Here is a 25,761-nt window from a genome sequence, read left to right as displayed (position 1 = left end):
ATTCAGCCTGATGGCATGGCTGGGCTGGTACAAACTACAAGAAAAGTCAATCAGAGCTTGGGAGGCTGGAGCAGCATAAAGGAACCAAATCTAAAGGATAGAGGAGACTAGAACAGCATTGGAGCTGAATGTGAAATTCTAAGCTTAGCTGAGGTGGAGAGTGTAAGGAATCAAAGTGGGGTTGACACTCTATCGCTGAATTAAGTGTTCCTATGATGCTTTTTAACTTGTATGTCTTTATTTTTAATATGTGCTTGGTTTTTGTAGCGAACACACACATTAGGGAAAGTTATAGCAAGTTTTCCTTAAATCCTCCATATCTTTTTAGGATGAAGTCACCCTCGTGCAAAGTTCATCTCAGAAAATTTCAGTTGCTTAAGTAATCTAAATCCTCACCAAAACCTAACATGCATCTCGGATTTCATCTGTATTGATTGAATAAAGGCTGTATGAGGACATTCTGAAGGTGCTGGTTCTCTGTTTGGAGTATAACTTCAACTCATCCTTTGTGAACTTAATTTGTGTCTAATTAAAACTCATTCTTTTCTAATAAAATGTTTCTTGTTCTCTTTTGTTAGGTCCTCAGAGACAGATTATGGATAAATCCTATTATCTTGGACTGCTTAGGTATGTTAGTGACAACACTTTTTCAAGCTGTAGCATAGTTAATGTCTTCTCCCTCCCCCCCACCCATATCAAGGAATGAAATACAGCAGCATAAATGGATTAGGTTGGTTGTTCACTTATGATGAAATACTTCCCATTATAAGACTTCCCGGGATGAGGAGGGCCTTTGTAGATCCTCTATCCTGGGGTACGTTTCACCCTTAATTCCAAGAATAAATTTGCTAAATTAACATATTTTTTTATTATTGCCCTAAATATCTTATAAAGCACTTTGTTATTTTCAGTCAAATTTCTGTGTTGGATGGGCACTCCTAAATCATATCCTCTTACATATAGAGGGTACCCATGTTGTGAAACTGTTGTGGGATAGGGTGACCAGATGTCCCGATTTTATAGGAACAGTCCCAATTTTGGGGTCTTTTTCTTATATAGGCTCCTATTACCCTCCACCCGCTGTCCTGATTTTTCACATTTGCTGTCTGGTCACCCTGTGTGGGATTGTTCTACTGGAACAACTGAACAATTCTACTTTACAGTTACACCAAAGGGGAGAAAATACTCTTAATTTAAATAAAATTAACTTTTTATGCTATCCTTCTGCTTTATAACTGTTTAAGAGTTTATCCAAGGTAGGAACCCTCTTTTTTTATTTCTTTAGCTGATCCTAGAGCTGTTTGAGACAACCTGTAATACAAGAGAGATGCCTTGAATACATACATTTATAATATAGTATTAGTTTTATCCTACAGTATTTTAGTTGTACATTTTAAACATACAAGTAACTTTTTGTGTTTCTTTTCTATAGAAGCAAAATAAGTGAACTCACAACAGAATTAAATAAGCTTCAGAAAGAAATAGAAATGTATAACCAGGAGAATTCTGTCTATCTGTCATATGAAAAGAGGTGAGTCATGTTGCGGTTAATGCAATGTTAGCATAGCCAAGTGCCTTGTCAGGACCTTATCTTTTGTTATATCAGATTTGAATATCTGTACTGTGCAACCTACAGAACTATAAAAATGGATACTTGTTCTAATTTTGTTTGTATAAAACACTTAATCTCATAAACTTGAATTTTTGTTCTTTATCTAGGGCAGAGACTTTAGCTGGTGAAATCAAAGAATTTCAAGGTCAACTAGCAGACTACAATATGGTATGCTATGGTTAACTGTTTCACACTGGATTTTCCCCCCCATTGCTTTTGCATGGTGAACATACTGGTTTTAACCTTCAGTATTTTTTTGTATGACATTTCTCCATTAGAATGATTTACTGTTTAACACTGCTTTAATTCACTTATTAAAAAGGAAACAAATGCTTACCTTGTTGTCTCATAAGGATATTTACGCCCACACATACATTTTAGTGTTTTTATGATTAGACGCAACTTCCTCTTACAATATCAGGATTTGATGTTTATTACACTATATCATTGGAAAAAATAATTTCCTTTGGCTTTTCAGTGAAGTCTCTGATTACTTGATCAATGACCCTGATGATAATTTGGGAGTTGTTAATATATGATCATAAGTACAACCATACTGAATCAGACCAATTATCCATCTAGCCCAATATCCTGTCTTCAGACAGCGGCCAGTGCCACATGCTTCAGAAGGAATGATCAGAATGGGTACTTTTGAGTGATCCAGTCCCTGTCATCTAGTCCCAGCTTCTGACATTTGGAGATTTATGGACACCTGGAGCATGGGGTTCTGTCCATCACTATCTTGGCTAATAGCCATTAATGGACCTATCCTCCATTATCTATTATTTTTGAACCCAGAAGTCTTCACAATATCTCCTGGCAACAGGTTTCACAGGTTGACTGTATTGTATGAAGAAATACTTCCTTTTGTTTGTTTTAAACCTGCTGCCTATTAATTTTATTGAGTGACCCCTAGTTCTTGTGTAATGTGAAGGCATAAATAACACTTCCCTACTCACTTTCTCCTCACTATTCATGATTTTTTAGACCTCTCTCATATCTCCCCCTTAGTCATCTCTTTTCTAAGTTTAACAGTCCCAGTCTTTTTAATCTCTCGTCATATGGAAGCTGTTCTATACCTCTTATCATTTTTGTTGACCTTCTGTGTTCTTTTCCAATTCTAATATCTCTTTTATGAGATGGAATGACCAGAACTACACACAATATTTAATATGTGGGAATACCATGGATTTATATAGTCTCATTACGATATTTTCTGTCTTATTATCTATCCCTTTCCTAATGAGTCCTAACATTCTGTTAGCTTTTTTTTACTGCTGCTGCACATTAAGCACATGTTTTCAGACAACTGTTCATGATGACCCAAGATCTCTTTCTTGAGTGGTAACAGCTACTTTAGATCCCCTAATTTTGTATGTATAGTTGGGATTATGTTTTCCAATGTGTATTACTTAGCATTTATCAACAATGAATTTCATCTGCCGTTTTGTTGCCCAGTCATTCAGTTTTGTAAGATCCCTTCGTGACTCTTCACAGTCTGATTTGGACTTAACTATCTTGAGTAATTTTGTATCATCTGTATATTGTGCCATCTCATTGTTCACCCCCTTTTCCAGATTATTTATGAATATGTTGAACAGCACTGGTCCTGATACAGATCATTAGGGGACCCCGCTGTTTACCTCTTTCCATTGTGATAACTAACCATTTATTTGACCCTTTGTTTCCTGACTTTTAATTAGCTACTGATCCACAAGAAGACCTTTCTTATCCTATGCTTGCTTATTTTGCTTAAGAGCCTTTGGTGAGGAACCTTGTTAAAGGCTTTCTGAAAGTCCTGTACACCCTTGTCCACATTCTTGTTGACACCCTTAGGAGTTCTGTTAGATTTGTGAGACAGGATTTCTCTTTCCAAAAGCCATGTTGGTTCTTCCCCAACATATCATGCTTCTTTTTGAATCTGATAATTCTGAACTTTCATGTAGTTTCAACCAATTTGCCTTTTGCTGCAGTTAGGTTTACTGCCCTGTAATTGTCAGGATCACCTCTGGAGCCTTTTTTAAAAATTGGTATTACGTTAGCTATTCTTCAGTCATCTGATTTAGAGACTGATTTAAGTGATAGGTTACATACCACAGTTAGTAGTTCTACAGTTATATATTTGAGCTCCTTAGGAATTCTTGTGTGAATTCCATCTGAGTCTGGTGACTTATTACTGTTTAATTTATCAATTTGTTCCAAAACTTTCTCTGTTGACACCTCAGTCTGGGACAGTTCCTCATATTTGTCACTTGAAAGGAATAGCTCAGTTGTGGGATTCTCCCTCACATCCTCTGCAGTGAAGGCTGATGCAAAGAATTCATTTACCTTCTCTTCAATGGCTGTGTTTTCCTTGGGTGCTCCTACAGCACTTCAGTCATCCGGGGTCCTCACTGGTTGTTTGGCAAGCTTCCTGCTTCTGATGTTTTGTTTTGTTTTTTTAATTGCTGTTATTTTTTTGTCTTTAGCTAGTGTCTCTTCAAATTGTTTCTTGGCCTGGCTTATACTTTTACACTTGACTTGCCAGAATTTATGCTCCTTTCTATTTTCCTCACTAGGATTTGACTTCCAATGTTTAAATTATGCCTTTTTGTCTCTAAATTTCCCTTTTACTCTGCTATTTAACCATGGTGGCATTTTTTTGGTCCTCTGACAGTTTGTTTTTTTTTATTTGGAGTATATATTTAATTTAAGCCTTTATTATGGTGTTTTTAAATAGTCTCTGCTGTTTGCAGGCATTTCACTCTTGTGACTGTTCCTTTTAATTTCCCTCATTTTTGTTTAGTTCCCTTTTTTTAAGTTACATGCTACTGTGGTGCGTTTCTTTGTCTTTTTTTGCCCAACAAGGATGTTAAATTTCATTACATTATGGTCACTATAACCAAGCAGTTGAGCTATATTCCCCTGTTGCACTAGATCCTGTGCACTGCTTAAGACTAAATCATGAATTGCCTCTTCCCTCATGGGATCCAGGACAAACTGCTCCGAGAAGCAGTAATTTATGGTGTCTAGAAATTTTCTCTCTGCGTCCCTTCCTGAGATGACATGTACCCAGTGACTATGGAGCTAGTTCCCCTACTACCTGCTTTGTCATTCCTATACATTTTGTACCCTGATTTTTAGGGTCCCATAGATTTTCTTCATTCCACCAAGTTCTTGTGATGCCTATTATATTAATAGCCTCATTTAATGCCAGGCACTCTAATTCACCCATCTTAGTATTTAGACTTCTCACATTTGTATATAAGCACTTGTACATTTTGTCAATATTCAGTTGCTTGCTTTTATGTGTTATATTTAAATGGGGTCTCTTATGCTTTGCTCTTCCTGACTAGCTTCTACCTGTACTTTACCAACTTCTTTTCTATCCACTTTACTTGGATGGAGAGTTCCCCCTTTAATAAATTCATCCCTAAGGGATGTCTCTATCCAAACTATGTTCCTCTGCACCTGTCAGCTTTCCCTCAGCCCTTATCTAAAAACAAAAACAAAATCCTCTAAACCTCTACATGTCAGCAGTCTGGTTCCTTACATCTGATCACCTGTACACTGATACTTCCACTACTTAATGTTACTGTGTTATCTCTTTCAGTACCTTTATATATCTAGACATTTTTCGCAATAGTCTACAACTTTATTGTACATGTGCATCACAATATTGTGACTTTAAAAGGATTCTGTCCAGTTGCCTAGACCTGAAATGTTAGTTACTTTAAAATAATTTCTATGTGATGTAGAATGCCTTCTGTGTTCTAAGACCACAGTCCTTAGGGCTGATCTGTGGGGGCAAATAGGATGTGTTTTGAGGAATTTTATACTGTTTAATGCTCTAGTTTACTGTTTTAAAAAATCCCAAGGAATAACCTATGCTTGCATAGAATCATAAAAACAGTGTTTTCTATTGGTTGTGTAGTAGTAGTTGCCTAACTAACAAGCACTATTTTGAAGTGTGTTCGTAGCCATTGTTAAGTTTTTAAGAAATTTAAGCTAATTGGACAGATACATTTTGTTTCAAATTTGAAGTAAAGTTGAAAATTAGCCTTTCTTTCTCTATGTCCGTAGGAAAGGACAAAATCAGTTAAGAGAAAAATATTTTGAAGCTTGTAAGAAGGAGAGGGAAACCAAGGAGAGTATTTAAAAAAAAAAGAAGAAAATATACTGATATTATTATTAGTAATCAACTTTGCTTTGGATGTGAGAAATCAATACCGCTTCTGTAATATTAATGTTATTTATTATTAATTTTCTGTACAGAACTTGTAAGAATTATGAAATATGAAGCTTACATGTAGTATATTAAATTTTCTAATTTCAGATTTTTGTTTGCAATACCATATCAGTCGCCTCTTTTGTAACGTTTTCCAAGAGTGACTTAAGAGTTTTCTAACTTCTTGTATGTTTCTTTAATGTGATTAAAAAGAACAGAGCATTAACTGTCTGAGCTTCTTTCTTGTTTCAGTTAGTGGATAAACTTAACACCAATACAGATATGGAAGAAGTGATGAGCGATTATAATATGGTAAGAGTTTGAGGATTTGCCATGTTAATGTAGCACTTACAATAAATATATATATATATATGCATTACAACTTCAGTACTTCAAATGTTCGTGCATATGCATGGTTTTGTTCACCTAAACAGTCTAATGACTGTAATGAGATTATTCAGGTGAGTAATACTAGGCAGGTATGTAAGAGTTTGCAGGGTTGAGACGCACATGACTGCTTGTGTGTGTTGTGTTAAGTACACGTGTAAGTGTTTGGAGGACTGAGGCCTTAGTTGTAGAATTGTGACAGCATAAAACTCTCTTTTGTCTCTAAGTTTAGCAAACACTTTATAATTTGTTTTCCAGAAACAGGATTGATAGGTTTTAAAAAATTAAATAGATGAACAGTTTCTGTTATAAAAAACTCATCAATGTATTTCTTATATGTTTTCAGTGAATCCAGTTTTTCTTGCTTCCCAAGGAAGTGCGTGTCTAAAATTTAGATCTTTAGTATACCCTGAAAACACTGCATGGGATATTAAATGTGGTGTCCTGGCATCCCAAATTCATTGTGTTAAAATACTGTGGTTGACATCCTAAATGAACATCTGTAGAGCTACAGTTATTGAAAGACTGACTAAACCTTTTCATCCAGCTGTTTTGACCATAATGTTGGGGCATCTGTGTTGGTCAGTGACAAAGTTGCTCTTTGAATCATCCTCAAAGCCCAATGATATTTCTCTATTTAAGATAAGAATGGTATGTCTCCCAACCCAAGGTACCGATATTCACATATATCACACATTATGTGGGTGGAAGGCACAGAAAACTAATCAGCTGAGACGCTGACCACATGCACCAATCTTCCTTGTAAAATTCCCCAGGCTCTTGAGTTTTTCTTCATGCTCCTCCACGCTCTACCCTTCAAGTGACTCCAGAGCAATAGTGCATTAATGGGTCTATGGTGTGTTCAGAAGCAAATACATATCAGCTGAGCTTTCCCTTGAAGTTCTTTCCTAATTTCATACGGGTTCCTCCAGGCACCAAGACTGCACCAGTGCTCACTGTGTTCATAGTCAGAAGGAACTTTTCTTTGAAAAGAGGCTTCCAGCAGCCTGAGAAGCCAGTGAAGATATTTTTATCCCAAGTGATCCAACCCGATTATTAATAAAAACACTGATATGCAGTTTCTGTGATTACAGCTCCCATTCAAATGCAGGCTTCCAATGGGAATTACAATTACAGAATTCATCTCTGAAGCATCAGATAGGCCTGTGGGGTAGGAAGCCACTGCTATTCCTTCCCGTCTCCATTCTGGTCTTCCTTTCCTCTCGTTCATTCAAATGTGTGTATAACCTTGGATGAATGGATAGGGTTTATATTTTCATTAGTGGCAAGTATCTTTTCATGCAAAAAACTGTTCCCACTGATTATTGATTTTTTTTTTAACAGCTAAAAACTCAAAATGACCGGGAAGCTCAGAGTATTGATATAATTTTTACAGAGAGACAAGCGTAAGTACATCAAATATCAGAAAATTGAATTTTGGCATAAAGTAGCTTATTAAAATGGGTAAGACTGAAGAAGTGATCTATTGATTGGGGGATTTTTAACTCAGAAAAATATTGCCTAAGAGGTGAATGTATGCTCTACAAGCATTACTGAATAAAGTTTGTAAGAACTAAAACTTCAGTCACAAAGTCAACTTTTTAAAGTACAGAATAGTCCTAAAGTACATTTAGAATATTGTTTCAATGCCTTTTATTAAAGAAGTTGATTTCTAATTAGCTGAAACACATAATGGGTTTGTTCTCTAGCCAATCAGAAATTATCAGGTCAATAATTGTACAGGCTATACTGTCACTACTGCATCTGTGTTCATTAAGTATTGCAATTAAATATGTCATTCAGTACAACAAAAGTGAAGCTATTTAAAAGAACATTATGTAAGAATCAGTGTCTCCTTTAAAAACAAACACTTTGTTCTTTAACAGCTTTTTGTTTCTTCGAGAGTGCTTATAGTTAGTCTGACTTCCTGACTGAAACAAACAAATGTTATCATAGCTATCATAACACAATTAAAATGAGTTATTTACTGATTTCTAAATACACTAAAAATGACCACATAACTGCTAACTGTTTTATAAATACACCACAAGTTTTTGTAGTGTGTTTGTTTTTACAGTTGGTGCCAATTCTGTCCTCATGCATGCATAAATCAATAGCATTTGTTCCAGTGGGTCTATTTGAGTATAGATTTGGGCCATTAATGTTTCAAATCTTGTTTTTTATATAATGTAAAGGTCTTGTGACTTTAAAAGTTTAATCAAAAATTATGAAAAATGTGGAGCATTTTGCTGTCCACTGTATTTTATAAACACTTTTGTGAAATAATGTGAAATACATTATTCTTCTAATATTAAAAACAAATGTCTATTTTCTCATTTACCATAAATTATTCCTTAAATAAAATTATGTTTTACTATGTCTCAACAACCTGATTTTAAGAATATTTGAAAATCTTGAAGAGATTCATCTACCTGCAGTTTAAAAACAGAAATGTCTCAGTGTTTTCTTTAAGTTGCTAAAAATATGTACTGCATTGGCAGTTTTCAAATATTCATAATGTTAACAAAAAAGACATCAGGCAACAATGGCATTAGATAAAAAGGTGGTTGGTTTATAATAGTGATAATTTGTCCTTGGATGCATTTAAATGGTGGAGGTGAGACAGCATTTTTGTTTTGCTTACTCAAACAAATATTTTTTGTTTATGAATAAAGAAAACTGAGTTTGGCTTCGCTGGAAAATCCCAAGTGCTCTAATCAATGTTTTTAGTTTTGCCTAGTGGATAGAGCATTGAATTGAGACTCAGGAGACCTGGGTTCAATTCCCACTTCGGCCAGTGGCCTCCTGGGTGACATGGGCATGTCACTTACCCACTCTGTTCCTCGGTTCCTGGCTGTAAAACAGGGGTAATGATGCTACCTTTGTAAAATGTTCTGAGATCTACTGATGAAAATTCTATATAAGAAGTAGGTGTTATTTTCCCCCAGTATAATCAAACAGTGAGATTTTAGTGCTATACATACGGAGTATATGTTTATGTGCTTTGAAGTATCTGTTACTGTGGTAATACATACACATCACCAGATTTCTTACCTCTACAGTTAATACAACATGTGCCACACATTTGTCCAAAAGAGAGAGATTGAGAGCTTTGAGTTCTATCTGTGATATAGACTAGAAATATTTATATACAAGATTTTGAATGGATTGATCCTATATAATCAGCTATTGAAAAGCCAAATTATCATCCATTATATAAGAATTTAGACCTCTTCAGTTAATCCAGGGTCGTCTATATATTTATCCTCAATAAAGCCATCCTCGTCAAGTACAAATGTATGAGTTTGTTCAAATACTGCAATGGAATCTTGCTCATTGGTATTTGATATTGATGGGAAAGTGCTCAGATCAGTTGTGAACTCCTTGTCAAACATTTCTGGTTCATATTCTTTCAGACGACGGTGATTGTAGCTGATCAAGTAGACGTACCACAGTGGGAATTTTATGGCAATAAAAATCAGTAGTGAAGTGCTTAGGACAAACACCAGAACACCCAGCAAAAAGACCCAAGTTTTGCCAAGAGGTGGAGAACCTTAAAGAATACAAAATAAAGTAAAATCACTTTAAATTAAATATCTTAAACCAAAATAACCAGCTCCTTGCATAATACCCAAAAGAACTATGATATTAATTGCTTCATGGCCCAATAAGGGACTCATGAAAACAAAGTGATAGAAGAATTCTTGAGACTCTTTGTACAGCATTAATAGAATAGTAATGTTTAGGCAACCAAAATCTCTGCACTGAGAACAAACTTTTTACGTGCAGGTACCTAAGTCCATATTTTCACCCTCTAGATACTCAGAATGTGCTGTGTGGCCAAGTTTAAACAAGTAACTTCTTTTCAGGGCTGAAGGTCTATTGAAATGTTCTGGGCACATTCCATTAATTATTATTCAAATTTTAAGTGAACTTTAGATTCATCCCTGGAATAGGACAATAGAACGTGTAATTGACTTTCATTTTCATTTTCAAGCTTCAAGCTGACATGGTTGCTCTCTAGAACATCTACATCCAGATAGTCACTTTTTAATTTGCTTTCATTTTGCACATCTCTCGAGATATATTTCCATTATGATGAAAATCCCAACAGATCATAGCTGCCAAGAATTTTTATTTGCAAATCTACCCTGTGTGTTCATAGTGCTGGCTAGTGTCCAGGGAATTATGGCAGCTGCTGCATCCTAAGGGATTTTGTGGCTGTGCTGGCCTCCTAGGTATAAAACGATCCAGAGATTGCCATCCCTTTCTCCCACTTCAGTTACTCATCCGTCCTATTGGTCTCTTTGTGCAGAGGAGAGAGAGTCTCAGGAGCAGGAAGTGGAGCTGCTACTCTGAGTGGGAAAAGGCAGGGGAGCAGAATCATTTGGCTGGAGGATGGGTCAAAAGGGAGAGGAAGGGTATCAAGTGGGAGGTGGAGGTGGTTCAAAATGGGAGACCAATGGTGGAGAAAGTGGTGTGAGTGCTCCTTCATGTTTCCAGTAAGGACAGTGTGAGAACAGTCATGGTGCCCTCCCACTGAACACACCAGAGGTTAGGGTTAAGGGTATGGGTAAGTAAATCAGTAGACCTTGTTTACATACCAAGAAGAAAACTAAAAATAGGAAGGAGCCTGTTTCAGGCATAGAAGATTGTGAGCGGTTTAACTGGGTGGCTTGCTTGTAGTTCATTTAAAATACAAACACTCGGATGGTTATTTGAACCTCAAATCTTCTCACATCATTAGTTTATAGATATTGTTTTACTGTATTCCATAATGGAGTTCTAATTCAGGTCAGTTTTGAGCTCCTGATAAAGTTAAACATAACATAAATTCCACATAATGTGAACACAATATTTCTGTGCCTCGAAACACAGCAATCCCCATATCCCTAACTTATTTGGAGAAATGTCCCATAGCACTAGTATTGGACAGTGCTATTATGAAGTATTAAAATGAAACATCAATACATCACCTGGATGTGATGCATTGCTCCTGATATTGTTGTTTGAAGAGTTGAGAGAGGATGTTAAAATGGCAGATGTGGAAGGTGTAGTGATTGCTATAGAACCTCTTCTTGAGTCACAATCAGCTTTTTGGATAGGTGCTGTCTTGATAGAAGATTTGTTCCAGACATCTGGATATGCACACAGAGTGTCATTTTCATGTTCTGAAAGTATAAATAATAAAAAGGTAATGAGAGATTATATTTATAGGGTCTGTGCAGCACTGTAAGTGAGATATTGTGATATATAAGTGAGGTTCATTATTAATTAACAGTATTAAATCATATTTTATACATAAGGGCAAGCTGGATGAGACGCAACCAGTTAAGACCAAGATAATGCCGCTTGATTGGAGAGAAACAAACACTGCAGAGGGATTACTTTTGTAAATATTGTAATGTCCTGAATGCTGCTGTTGTCAAAACTTACCCATTGTCACGTTTGAGGCATTCAACCATTTCTGTAAACTGAGCAGGCCACAGGAACAATTCCATGGATTTCCATTTAAAGTAATCAGTTTAAATGATGCTTTTACATCAAAGTACTTCAACAAATTGTCCTGTAGACTCAAAATCATCAGTTTTTTTAGTGATGTAATTGTGTCAGAATCCAACTGGGATATTTTGTTATGATTTAGATACAATATGGATAGTTGATTTAGGCCTTTAAAGGCTGCCTGTTCAATTGTACTGATATAATTACTACTAATATCTAGAATTGTGAGTTCTGACAGATTGCAGAAGGTATTATTATGTAGCACAGTAATGGCATTTTCATTCAGATAGAGTTCAGTCAAGTTAATAAATAGCTGCAGAACCTTTTTGTCAGTATCATTTAAAGTAATGTTGTTATTGCTAAGATACAGTTTAGTAACATTTTTACTTAGGGAGGTAGGGATAGAAGAGTAATTCTTTGCAGATTCCTCACAAGTGACCTGTTGAAGGGAGAGAGAAAAACAATATAAACAGAGAAAATTACAAATTATTTTCTAGTAAAGAGGGTTGTTGGTGAAGGAGAGAGAAACAGTAACAAGCACATGCAGTGCAAAAAACCCTTGTAACCAAGTGTACCAACTCTTTGAGGTCCAAAGGAAAGCCGTCCTGGGCCCGTACTATCCTATTCCTGATTTTCTTAAAAATATACTTGTGGGATATACTGAGGTGGTGGAAATCATCTCAGGCTTGTCTACACTACAGGGAAAAGTTGATCTAAGCTATGCAATATGTGTTACATTAATAGCATAACTCAAGTCAAGGTAGCTTAGATCTACTTCCCGTGAGGTCCACACTATGCAGTGTCAAGGGGAGATGCTCTCCTCTAGGCTCTCGTTACTGTTCTCGATCCGATGGAGTACAGGAGTCGACAGGAGAGTGATCTGCGGTCGATTTAGCGGATCTTCACTAGACTCGCTAAATTGACCAACGATGCATTGATCACCATGCACCAATCCCCCGTAAGTATAGACAAGCCCTTAGTGAAGCAGTTTTGGAGTGTGGAATTCCAAGACATGGAGGTGTAACTCCCCTCTGTGGTGAGGGGGTGAAGCTGGGTATTAATGACCAAGAGCAATTAGGAATGTAATGTGAAGTTTTGGCCAGGCCTGATGGGAAGGGAGTTGAGTATAAAAAGAACTGCCTTCCTACATAACCGGAAGATCCCTGAAGAAAGGTGTAGTGACTAAATGAAAGGAAGGGGGCAAGAGTTTGAGAATTAACTCCTTTTTGTTTTCTCTTTATTTTTTGTTCCATATGTGAAGATATTTATTTTAATAAGATTTTCAGGCAGATCTTTTGCAGAAGGATTGAGTTCTCTAAAAATTAAATCGTTATTGCAACCAAGGCACTTAAACTAATTTGGTTTTCTGGGTTGAAAGTAACCTACCTGAAGTCATCTCAGCTCTGAGAGCCTACTGTACTGATTTTATTCTGCATACCAATTAGTACACTGAGACCTGTTTTATTTTTACAAGATGATGGATTTCTCGTGTGTGTGTGTAATTTCCTCTCCCACAGGTTAGTGCAAAAGATAAATAGCAAAGTTAGTTCTAGATGTGTAGGCAGTGAGTCACTTTCTTAATGTAAACAAAGTAATCAATGTAACAGTAGTTTAATCACCTGACTGTCCATCATGACACCCAAAATGTAAGTACAAGAAGGAGGAAGCAATTCAATTAAAATTCTCTTTGGAAAGCGTGAGGTGAAAAATCAAATTCTATTCTCTTATTACTATTATTGTTTTCAAAGGCTGTGGGGCTGACTTTGTGAAGTGCTGAACTCCATCAACACTCTTGACTTTAGTGGTATTTGAGGGTGCCCAGCAGCTTGCAGGTTTTTGAGCTTGCTCCAAAACTGAATGAAGTCAGGGAAAAGACCATTGACATCAGTGGGTTTTGGATCAAGATCAGAAAACATAAACATATCAAACATGTTTGAAATTCAATAAATTACAAAGTGCAGCCTTGTCATAATGATTTGCATAGGTTTATTGTGCAATTAAAAGAAAGCCATGTTTATTCCATTTCTACATGCTTCCACCATCAGGTTGTTGAATCTCTCTCTCTCTCCAGCTATAGCTCTATATAGGCTTTGTATATATACACCATAAGGTATTGAAGTGGTTGAAGATGGGACTATTGTTAAAATACTTAATGTATTTGATCTACAAGGCATCTCCTCTAATTTCTATGGATCTTCTACAAGAATGAACAAAAATTCAACAGATTCGTTTATATAGTTATAAAACTTACAGAAAGAGAAGTAATATTGCAGTCAGTCGTGACTGGATTGGAAAATAGTGCACCAATCCAGATCATTAGCCAAGGGATTTTCATGTTCAAAATCTAGGAGAGAGAATATTTTTGCATGTTAGGGCCAAAATTTAAGTTGCTATATTAGTAGTTTAAAGGCATGCTTCTGGTGAAGATGGTTTTAGTAATGTAAACAAAAGTGTTGATTTATAGTTGAAACAAATGATTCATCATAACTTACTGTGTTTTTCTTACATAAATATCCCCAAGAGCCTAAATAAGACTCTAATTGGAGAGAAAGATGTGTTTTAGCCAAAATAGTTGCAGCTTTTATTGAACTGAGCCAAACCTGAAACCAACCAGGCAGCTTTTGTGCAGTCGATCAGTATATGTGATGACCAGCACAGTCAATGGAACTCATAAACTATCTATTATTCATGTCATAGGATAGCCCCCTATGCACAGACCTATTCATCTATGCTTTGGAGCTAGGTAACCATGGCGCTCAACATGCTGTGTTGGGGTCTTTGAACAAGGATGTGCCCTATCTATTGGAAATCATGAGTGCTTTCCTTACAGAGGCTATTCGTTTTAAGATTAATCTACCTCAGAAATTATGCAAATGACATCTGGTCCATCTGCTCCTTTGAATCAGGGTTGATTGGCAAGATATAGCCACCCATCAAGTAATAAAGTAAAAGTGAATGCAAACCATGTAAGCTGTATTAAAGGATACATGCATGCAGCATCTTTGGATTTTCAAGAAAGGCAAAAATCCTGTGAGGCAAAATCACCAGAAATGGAGAAATAGGATTTGGCAGGAAAACTGCACTTTGGAAAAATTTACTTTATCACCCCTTAAGGAAGTTGAATCTAGGCTCCTTCAGACACATGCAGTGCAAATTTAGGGACTAGGAGTGATCAGGTTAATTAAAGACCAGTAAACCTTACATCTCTACCTGCAAACTGGTTGAAACAATAATTAAAAATAGAATAATAGAACATCTGGAAGATCATGATATAATGGGGTGTAACCAGCATGGTTTCTGCAAAAGGAAAATGTGTCTCACTAACTATTCACAGTCTTCAAACTTGGTAGTACGGTTGCGGATAAAGGAGAATCAGATGAGATAATTTATTTAGACTTTCAAAAGGTCTTTGACATGGTCCCACACAAGAGGCTGCTAAAAAACCCTAAGTAGTCATGGGTCAAAAGCTATCTAGGAGACAGAAAACAAAGAGCAGGATTAAATGGCCAGTATCCCTCATGGTTAAAGATTCACAGCAGGTCCTCTGTTTAATATATTTATAAATGGGCTGGAAAAGGGGAGTGAGCGGCAAGCTAGCAAAGTCTGCAGATGACATAAAGTTATTTAGGTTAGTCAAGACCAACGATGACTGTAGGAGTACTTCAGAGAGACTTAACCAAGCTAGGTGAATGGGCAACACAATTGCACCTGAATTTCAGTGTTGATAAGTGTAAGGTAATGCACAGTGGAGGAGAAAAAGTTAACTCGAGACACCTTACAGGGTTCTTCTATGTTAACGTATAAACCTTGAAAAAGTATCTAGAGTCAACTGTGGATGGCTCAGTGAAGACCTCTGGTCAACGTGCAGCTGCGGTCAAAAAAGCAAACAAAATGTTAGGATGCATAAAGAATGTGATAATGAATATGGATAATATTATAATACCTTGATATAAATAATAATATAGCCTTATCTGGAATAATGTGTATGGTACTGTTTACCCCAATCTAAAAAGATATTGCAGAATTAAAGGGAGTTCAGAAAAGGGTGACGAATATGTTAAGAGGCATGGAAAAACTCATATGAAGAGAGATTGAAAACAGTGGAATGCTTTACCTTAGAAAATAGATGAATAGGAGGTCCCTTCCAGTCCTATGATTCTATGATTTTAATGTCTAAAAAGTTATTTTTAGCACAATGGTCAGTGGACCAGAGCTGGAAGATTCGCTGCCAGATGCAGGTTAAACATACCCCAAGAGACTTTTCAGCATCAGAATTCTTTCTTAAAGCTATGTCTCAATTCTTCTCCAAGCTAGTTAAAGGAAGCCTTAGCCCATCTCGTACATTATAGCAGGCCTAGCCATTGGCAAACGTGCTTGCTGGGCACATTGGCTAATAGCTCTTTATCTCAAATAGTACTTTTGATCTCTTTTACAAGTGTGGGCTGCTGACCCAACCTAGCTAGTTGCTTGTCTGCCTCCCTCAATCTGTCCCTTTAGGAAGATGGGGATTGCTCTCGCCAGTTGAGTATCTCTACTGTTGTTAGAAATGTACATCTACTAGAGTCACTCCACATGCTCTATAGCAAGGGTTCTCAACCATTTTCTTTCTGAGGCCCCACAACATGCTATAAAAATAACTGTTTTTCTGCATATAAAAGCCAGGGCCGGTGTTAGGGGGGTAGTAAGCAGGACAATTGCCTGGGGCTGCACACAACAGGGACCCCCCAAGAAGCTAAGTTGCTTAGGCTTCAGCTTCAGCCCCAGGTGGCAGGGCTCAGGGCTCTGGGCTACACTCTTGTGCAGCAGGGCTTTGACTTTCTGCCGTAATGAGTCTAACATTGGTTATACTTGGTGGATCCCCAAAAACCTGCTCACAGCCCCGCAGGAGGCCCCGGACCTCCTGGTTGAGAATCACTGCTGTATAGAAACTTTCACTTATAAGAATGTAAGAATGGCATACTAGGTCAGACCAAAGGGCTGTCTAGCCCAGTATCCTGTCTTCCAACAGTGGCCAATACCAGGTGCTTCAGAGGGACTGAACAGAACAGGTAATCATCCAGTGATCCATTCCCTGTCGTCCATCACTGCAGCATACCTGAGATATGTGGGTTTATCCCCACCCCTAGGGAGGTCAAGCTATTAAAGCAGTCCTGACTCAGAATTTTATTTCAGTTTGAAAAGGGGAAACAAATCTTTGCAAGTTGCTAAATGGTGAAAATTATCGAAGTTGTTCAGTACATCTGAATTAAAGGGATGCTAAACTCAATAAATCCATTTCTGTCTAAAAATGTTCCTTTTCTGATCAGTCAGTTTCTTTTGCAATGAAAAGACCCATATAAACATCAACATAAGAGCTGAAAGATAAAGGATTATTAAAAAAATTCAACATATACTATTTGAAGGATGATCTATTGGAAAATAATTTTTAAAAAATCTAGTCTATTTGCAAAAAACTCAGGTGGCAGCACATAAGTATCTTGACATTCTCCTATGATCTGAGCTCATAGGTGCTTTCTTTGAAAATGTTTTATAAATGGCTTTTTAAGATTTTTCATTTCATAGGGATGTGTTCCTTTACACGTCCTATATTAGTTAAAAACAATAAAATATGCAGTTTTCAAGAATAAATTGGGAAGAAATGTAGTTTGTAAAATCAGAAAATCTTTCCTTTCCAAAAGACTACGGTTGTTTTTTAATCTTCTAACAAAGCATAATGCAGTAGTTTGGCTTGTGAAGGGTTCATATTGATTGAGGAACCCAGAACGTCTGTAATGTATGAGCTATTTCCAGTCTGACAGCCAAATTATATAGACAAAGTATTTTCCCACACACTTACGATATAAAGTTGGTTTTGTAAAAAAATTCCATAAAATTATCTTACCTTCTTTCTGTTTTTTTCTGAGAGAGCATATGTATAGTTGCGTGTTTCCTGGGCATTAAAAAGAAGTGATGTGTTGCAACAGCACTTTACTTTATTTTCAACCTTTGTACTCAGTGAACAGGCAGGTAGCTAAAAATAAATAAATAAAAGACTAGAACTTCCTTAGCAAAAGATTGACTAGGTTGAGCAATTTCTTATGGTCACTTAGGTTTATTTGGATCTACAGCCAATAAGGAAGTCTGGTAATGATATGTTTAGGCCTCATAATTTCTGATTACATAGGAGAAATCAAGTTAAAATATTGCTTACACAAAGGATGAGTCGTGATCAGTTAAAGAAACTTAGAGCAGAGATTTATTTTGTAAGTGGAATTTAGTCATCAAATAAGTAAAATCTTCAGATCTTTACAGATGTGCACATTTTTAAATGAAAATTCGTGGTTTGCAAGCCTCATCTTTTAGTTTGCTAATTTGTATATAATGGTGATGTAACTGAAGCAACTATCTCTAGTAGTAGCTTAAATCTATCATATAATCCCTCTTTATTTAGGGGGAACATTGTATGATATGTCAACATTCAAAAAATTACTTTATGATAGGTTTGATCCTAAAGTTGTTTTATGTTCAAAATTCACATTGATTTCAGTGCGTTAAACTTCTGTAAGGACAGAAGAATCAAGTCCAGTGTTATACAATGTGTATCATATATACTGTATTTCAAGCAAAAAAATCTACAGTAATGATGCACTTATTTTTATTGGCTGGAACATATTTATTTTATTCTGGGGAAAGAAGTTAGTTGTATATTTTTTGTGTGAAATTAGATTGTTTCAGGAGGTACAAAGCATGGAATGAACAGCTTTGTTTTATGAATAAAAAGTATAAGTAGTACCTAGAACAAGTTACAAAAATATTCTTACTTTCCTCTGTTATTACAGCAAAGAAAAGTTAATTCAAGCAGTGGAAGAAGATATTGAGCGTGAAAAACAAATAGCTGATGACATAATAAAAAATATGTCTCAGGAAAATCAAGCTAAATACATGGAGATGAAGGCTACAAATGAAAAACTGTTGCAGGTGGGTTTTGTCATATTGTTTATTTAAGATGTATGTGAAATTAGCTCCATGATTTCCACTGTATAGTTTGGAATACTGAAGAATTTAAGATCTGATTAATTTAAAAGGAAACTTTCAGCATTATCCCCAACATTTCAACTTTGTGCTAGTGCATGACAATCAGAAAATGAAATTGACTAGAAACAAAATAATACTTAGCACTTTCCACCTGTAGATATTAACGTGGTTTACAAAGGATAAACCATCCTCATTCTCCTCTGTCATTAATCTCATTTTACAGATGAGGGAAATAAAGGTGTAGAGGTTAAGGCTCTGATCCTGCAAACAGTTAGATGCTTAACTTTAAGCACATGAGTAAAATTAAGAACAATTATAAACTACGCAGGATCCAGACCTAAATGACCTGCCCAAGATCACACTGCAAGTCAGTGATAGAACTGAGAGCAAAACCCAAGATTTCTAATTCCTTATCCACTACAATAAATGCCTGATATTTACATAAATGAAAATGACTGCAAAAATTAAACTTAGATTTTTAAAATTCTTTCAGTTTCAGTTATCTAAAGTTTAACAAAAGAGATAAGGATGTTTTTAAAATATATATTATTTTTTCAATGGACACTTTCCCTTCAAAAAAAAATTAATGAAAGGGGACAATGGTTCATAAGTATAGCCAAAATACAAGTAACAATGATATGAAGCTTATTCACAAAGACTCCGGTACTGGAAAGTCAGTGAAGCTCTGCCTGGAGCTGTTTAGAGGAAGGGGTCATAAGCTATTCACATATACTTAACAAACAACTAAATGTTCTACAGCATTTGCAGGTATAAAATGTGTAGAATAGAGAAGTAAATCCTCCTCCAGTGGTAATTGTTACCTAAACTGTTCATGCTTGTTTTCTTTAGGAATTAGATGCTCAACAGCAGGAGCTGGATGGACTAAATATAAAGGAAGACACTCTAGGAGCTGTATGTATGAAGATAAATAACTGATCTGTTTATCTTTGTAAATGCAAAAAAAAAAATCCTACATCAACAAAATAATCACAGTATATTTTTGTCTGTAACTCTTTAACGGCTTGATCCTGCACCCATTGAAGAAAAGGGCAAAGCTCACATCTATTTTAGTGATGCAGACTCAGGTCATTCGTTTGCATAATTTTATTTTTATCAAAACCAAAACCCCACCAATTATGATTTATAACTTATTTTTGCTAGGGGTCAGGTAATCCGATAACTATATTTCACAGCTAGTATATAATACATGTGAAATATAGCTCAGTGATTATATCATAGATGTAGACTAGCATTTTTGAAAGTATTAAGAAAGTCACTCTCTTTTTATGCTAATAGAGTGATTATTTTTTTGTGTGGATCCAAACATCCGGGAGAATAGAATTCCATCAACAAGCAAGATCAGGATTGTAACACTGTCCTCCTGTGGCCACTTTTCTAGCCTATGTGCTGGAACACCAGATGCAGTCCTTCCAAACCCCAACATATGAGCTCAAATCAGTGGTCCCCTCCACAGTCACTTATTTTGATCTGATATTGGTGCTCCACTGAAGGTGATCATGCATGGTAATTTGTCCCACTCCAATCCCTGCAGAGGCAGCATAACACTTACGTAGCATGCAGGGGCTTGCTTGTACTCTCTAGTGTGAGCTAAATTTTTCCCATGGTGAATATATACTGTGCTGTCACTTAACTGTGTAGTAGGCCTGTGGCTTTCCTCCATGTTTTCCACTGCCTTGGATTTGCTCCTCAGAAAGAAAACAGAATGTATTTTACCACTAGACACTCTAGCATTCAGGATAGCAAACTCATATAGCTATGGTGAAGTTTCCTTTCTAAACTCTATTTTTCAGTTACCCTTAACAGTGTCAGATGTATTCTTTTGTGACATTAGAAATCAGAGAATTACTTTTAATTTTTCTCTGAATATATACATCAGATCACTCACAAACTCTTCTCCCCAGACAGTTGAGAGGTTTGCAATTTCTCCTTATGACTCAGTCTTCTTTAATATGTGCATGAGTGCCTTCACCTCCCACTTTGAAAGAACTGGCCTAAATACCATAAAAGGAGTTGTGCTACACACACACAAACAAATAGGTTTAATCCACTGAAGTTGGACCTGCATTGGTCTAATGGGGGAATATCCACCCAAAAGTGTGGATATGATGTAGTATATATCCTCAGAAAACAACAGTTACTGTGAAGTAATTTCCTCTTCTCTTACTTTCACAGGTCAGTGGCACAGATATTTTGACAACCCCTTCAAATATTAGATCTTTTGATGTGTGCATGTGGCTTGATATTATAATGAAAATGTCTTGACTGTGCAAGGCCTTTCTGCCCCTTCCCCCATAAAAGTTCCTTAACAGAGATTATCTTCCAGCAAAGAAGGAGCAGAAATGTACTTGGTAAATTTGGAGCTCAATTAGGGTAGACCCTCATAGCAAGACATAGCCTAATAAAGAACCGAGATAGCACTGAGATGCTCAGAAACTGTGCTTAAGGGCAAGATCCTAGACAGCTAGATTATGTGGGTGGTCCTTTGTACGGACTTCACTTTACAGTTGCCAAATAAACTTGTTTCATTAACTATGTGAACTTTGCTAAATAAAAATACAAGCACTGCAACAATTTCTCACCTACTGGAAATGTGTCTAACCAGTAAGTGTTTGTTTGTTTGTTTGTTTGTTTGTTTGTTTGTTTGTTTGTTGTACTCAGGAAATAGCACATTCCCAGGTAAAACAAGAGGCAGTGCAGCTGTATGAAAAACTTCATGGGCTCGAGGAACATCGGGATCAAATGATTGCTGAGGACAAGAGTATGGGATCTCCACAGGAAGAAAGAGAGAGATTACTGAAACAGGCAGGAAAACAAAATGATTATTACACCTTTTGTTTAGAAGGCTTTTTTAATTCAGTGTTTTTTAAAGAATGAAAATGTTAAAATTCTAGGCTGGATTCTCTGCCTTGATTCTGGCCCTTTTTGCTCTTTGAGCAACACAGTGGGGCTGGAACCTGGATTAAGAATTATCTGGTGGGGTGGAGCTCTCAGCTAATGTAAAACTGTCAGAGGCAGCTCCTGTTCTAATCACTTTCACACCAGTTTAGAGGGCAGGTCAGGATGGAAAGGGAGCACTCAGGGGCGGGGAAATTGGATTCATTTTCTTTAATATCTTTCTAACTCAAGACTAAAAAGTTTGGGAAAGATGAGCTGTCTTATTCATTAAGGACCCGGCCTTGCAACCTTTTCTGATCTGAGTAATTCCTACTAACATAAATAGTCTGATTAATTTAAATGAAGCTGTTTGCATGCATAAGAAGTATTCATGCGAGTAAGTGTTGCAGAGCATTAAAGTTTAAAATACATATTGGGAAAGAAGAGAAGCACTGGGAGGTAGCTGAAATGATGACATCACTAAATGATAATTCAGCAGAGCAACCACTGTAGAAAAATGATTTCCAAGCAGATCTTTGGCAGGCTGAGCCTTCATTCCTAACATAACTGAGTTAATCATTTGGTTTTGTGCATCTTTTAGATTGCTTCTCTCTTTTTTGTCTTTGAATTTATTTCCCGTGTTGAAACATTTGTTGTTCATTTTTTATAGGTTAAAGAAGATAACCAGGAAATAGCAAGTATGGAAAGACAGTGAGTACTTATGTTGTATTGCTCTTATAAGCCCCACTCCTGCCAGTGGGTCCGCACATTATAAGAGAAGTGTCTGAGCGTAAGATTAGGAGCCAAGCTTTACTTTTCATTCTCACACAAACTTCTTCTGTGAAGTTGAGCAAGTCATTTATCCTGTTTGTTATCCTGCCATGAGAATTAGTTAATATTTATAAATGATAGATAAGTGTTGCTTGTAGCTGTTATTATTAATAATCTACAGTAAAATTTAAGTAAATTAAGTTGCTAAAGTATTCTATACATATTATGCTTATACTCACTAAAGCTACTGTATTTGAAGAGGTCTGTTTTGGGACCGGCTCTGTTCAATATCTTCATCAACGACTTAGATGTTGGCATAGAAAGTACGCTTATTAAGTTTGCAGACGATACCAAACTGGGAGGGATTGCAACTGCTTTGGAGGACAGGGTCAAAATTCAAAATGAACTGGACAAATTGGAGAAATATTCTGAGGTAAACCAGATGAAGTTCAATAAAGACAAATGCAAAGTGCTCCACTTAGGAAGGAACAATCAGTTTCAAACATACAGAATGGGACGAGACTGTCTAGGAAGGAGTATGGCCGAAAGAGATCTGGGGATCATAGTGGACCACAAGCTAAATATGAGTCAACAGTGTGATACTGTTGCAAAAAAGCAAACGTCATTCTGGGATGCATTAACAGGTGTGTTGTAAACAAGACACGAGAAGTCATTCTTCCGCTCTACTCTGCGCTGGTTAGGCCTCAACTGGAGTATTGTGTCCAGTTCTGGGCACCGCATTTCAAGAAAGATGTGGAGAAATTGGAGAGGGTCCAGAGAAGAGCAACAAGAATGATTAAAGGTCTTGAGAACATGACCTATGAAGAAAGGCTGAAAGAATTGGGTTTATTTAGTTTGGAAAAGAGAAGACTGAGAGGGGACATGATAGCAGTTTTCAGGTATCTAAAAGGGTGTCATCAGGAGGAGGGAGAAAACTTGTTCACTTTATCATCTAATGATAGAACAAGAAGCAATGGGCTTAAACTGCAGCAAGGGAGATTTAGGTTGGACATTAGGAAAAAGTTCCTAACTGTCAGGGTAGTTAAACACTGGAATAAATTGCCTAGGGAGGTTGTGGAATCTCCATCTCTGGAAATATTTAAGAGTAGGTTAGATAAATGTCTATCAGGGATGGTCTAGACAGTATTTGGTCCTGCCATGAGGGCAGGGGATTGGACTTGATGACCTCTCGAGGTCCCTTCCAGTCCTAGAGTCTATGAGGATCTCTTGGTGTTTACTTTAGAAACTCAGCTGTTTTTAAAAAAGTCTCTGAGTTTAAATTTAGCTAGCAGTCTCAACCTGGAGACCTTTTTAAAAATTGTTTTAAATTATTTTTAAAATGTTTTTCCAAAGTTTAAAATATTTGACTGGCTTGCTGCTGCGTTGATATGCGCTGTATAAATCAAAGGTCCATGAGACATAAAAAAATAATTTATATGCTTGCTTCCATAATTTAAAACTGATATCATAACTTGTTTGAATACAAGTATTTATTGCTACAATTAAGCCCTACAATGCAAGTTAAATATTGTGTAATCCATATTTACGCAATAGGTAAACTGTTTAAAGTAGGGCTGTCAAGCGATTAAAAAAATTAATCGCAATTAATAGTGCGATTAATCGCATGGTTAAACAATAATAGAATACCATTTATTTAAATATTTTTGGCTGTTTTCTACATTTTCAAATATACTGATTTCAGTTACAACACAGAATACCAAGTGTACAGTGCTCACTTTATATTTATTTTTGATTACAAGTATTTGCACTGTAAAAAACCAAAAGCAATAGTATTTTTCAATTCACCTAATACAAGTACTGTAGTGCAATCTCTTTATCATGAAAGTTGAACTTACAAATGTAGAATTACATACAAAAAAACCTGCATTCAAAAATAAAACAATGTAAAATTTTAGAGCCTACAAATCCTACTTCTTGTTCAGCCAATTGCTCAGACAAACAAGTTTGTTTACATTTGCAGGAGTTAATGCTGCCCACTTCTTGCTTACAGTGTCACCTGAAAGTGAGAACAGGCGTTCACATGGCACTGCTATAGTGGTATCGCAAGATATTTACGTACCAGATGTGCTAAAGATTCATATGTCCCTTCATGCCTCATCTACTGTTCCAGGGGACATGTGTCCATGCTGATGATGGGTTCTGCTCAATAACAATCCAAAGCAGTGCGGAGCGATGCATATTCATTTCCATTATCTGAGTCAGATGCTACCAGCAGAAGGTTGATTTTCTTTTTCGGTGGTTCAGGTTCTGTAGTGTCCGCGTCAGAAGGTTGCTCTTCTAAGACTTGTGAAAGCATGCTCCACACCTCATCCCTCTTAGATTTTGGAAGGCACTTCAGATTCTTAAACCTTGGGTTGAATGCTGTAGCTATCTTTAGAAATCTCACATTGGTACCTTCTTTGCGTTTTGTGAAATCTGCAGTGAAAGTATTTTTAAAATGAATAACATAGAATCATAGAACTGGAAGGGACCTCGAGAGGTCATCTAGTCCAGTCCCCTGCACTCAAGGCAGGACTAAGTATTATCTAGACCATCCCTGACAGGTGTTTGTCCAACCTGCTCTTAAAAATCCCCAATGATAGAGATTCCACAACCTCCCTAGGCAATTTATTCCAGTGCTTAACATGTGCTGGGTTATCAGCAGTCTCATCTGAGACTGTTATAACATGAAATATGTGGCAGAATGCAGGTGAAACAGCAGGGGACATAGTGTTCTCCCCCAAGGAGTTTGGTCACAAATTTAATTAACGCATTATTTTTTTAAGAAGCGTCATCAGCATGGAAGCATGTCCTCTGGAATGGTGGCCGAAGCATGAAGGGGCATATGAATGTTTAGCATATCTGGCATGTAAATACCTTGCAATGCCGACTACAGAAGGGCCATGTGAATGTCTGTTCTCACTTTCAGGTGATATTGTAAATAAGAAGTGGGCAGCATTATCATTTGCAAATGTAAACACACTTGTCTGTCTTAGTGACTGGCTGAACAAGAAGCAGGACTGAGTGGACTTGCAGGGTTCTCTGCTTTGGTACATAGAAGATGGCACTATGTCTGCTGGCACCAACAGCATCGACTGTTGTAGTGCCGGTGATACTGGCACCAACAGGGTCAGGAGGTCCCTGGCAGTTGCAAACATGCATAGGAGCTCCTTATTGTAGTCCTCTGGGCTCCCTCAGAAGGTCTAACCGATTGTTCAGGAACTGCCCTTTGAAGGATTCTTGCTCTTTTAGGAGCAGACACACTAAGCCCGTGGGTTAGAAGACTTGAGGGCAACATTTAAGTCCCTGGGGTTGTACACCCTAACCCTTTTCAGGAAGCACTTCATACCTCTGTAGCCCCTCCAATATTCTG

General features: G+C 36.8%; 2 protein-coding genes across 4 annotated transcripts in view; one reads left to right on the top strand and one right to left on the bottom strand.

Moving 5' to 3' along the window:
• IFT74 (intraflagellar transport 74) overlaps positions 1-25,761 on the top strand; it is a 65,380-nt gene that overhangs the window by 9,618 nt on the left and 30,001 nt on the right. For all 3 annotated transcript variants that reach the window (XM_030567177.1, XM_030567176.1, XM_030567178.1), the window contains exons 4-12: positions 579-627; positions 1,433-1,531; positions 1,720-1,780; positions 6,072-6,131; positions 7,551-7,612; positions 18,527-18,665; positions 19,572-19,634; positions 21,402-21,545; positions 22,288-22,328. In XM_030567177.1, the coding sequence (XP_030423037.1) occupies positions 579-627; positions 1,433-1,531; positions 1,720-1,780; positions 6,072-6,131; positions 7,551-7,612; positions 18,527-18,665; positions 19,572-19,634; positions 21,402-21,545; positions 22,288-22,328 (718 nt within the window). The remainder of the gene's footprint in view (positions 1-578; positions 628-1,432; positions 1,532-1,719; positions 1,781-6,071; positions 6,132-7,550; positions 7,613-18,526; positions 18,666-19,571; positions 19,635-21,401; positions 21,546-22,287; positions 22,329-25,761) is intronic.
• On the bottom strand, positions 9,431-17,645 carry LRRC19 (leucine rich repeat containing 19). Its single transcript, XM_030567179.1, is given in 5 exon segments — positions 9,431-9,759; positions 11,183-11,377; positions 11,643-12,147; positions 13,960-14,060; positions 17,603-17,645. Coding segments are annotated over 5 exon segments (1,173 nt in total).

This window comes from Gopherus evgoodei, chromosome 6 (assembly GCF_007399415.2).
Source record: "Gopherus evgoodei ecotype Sinaloan lineage chromosome 6, rGopEvg1_v1.p, whole genome shotgun sequence".
NCBI classification, from domain to species: domain Eukaryota; kingdom Metazoa; phylum Chordata; order Testudines; family Testudinidae; genus Gopherus; species Gopherus evgoodei.
Note: the sequence above shows the minus strand (reverse complement) of the source record. Positions and strands in the feature narration are given on the sequence as shown.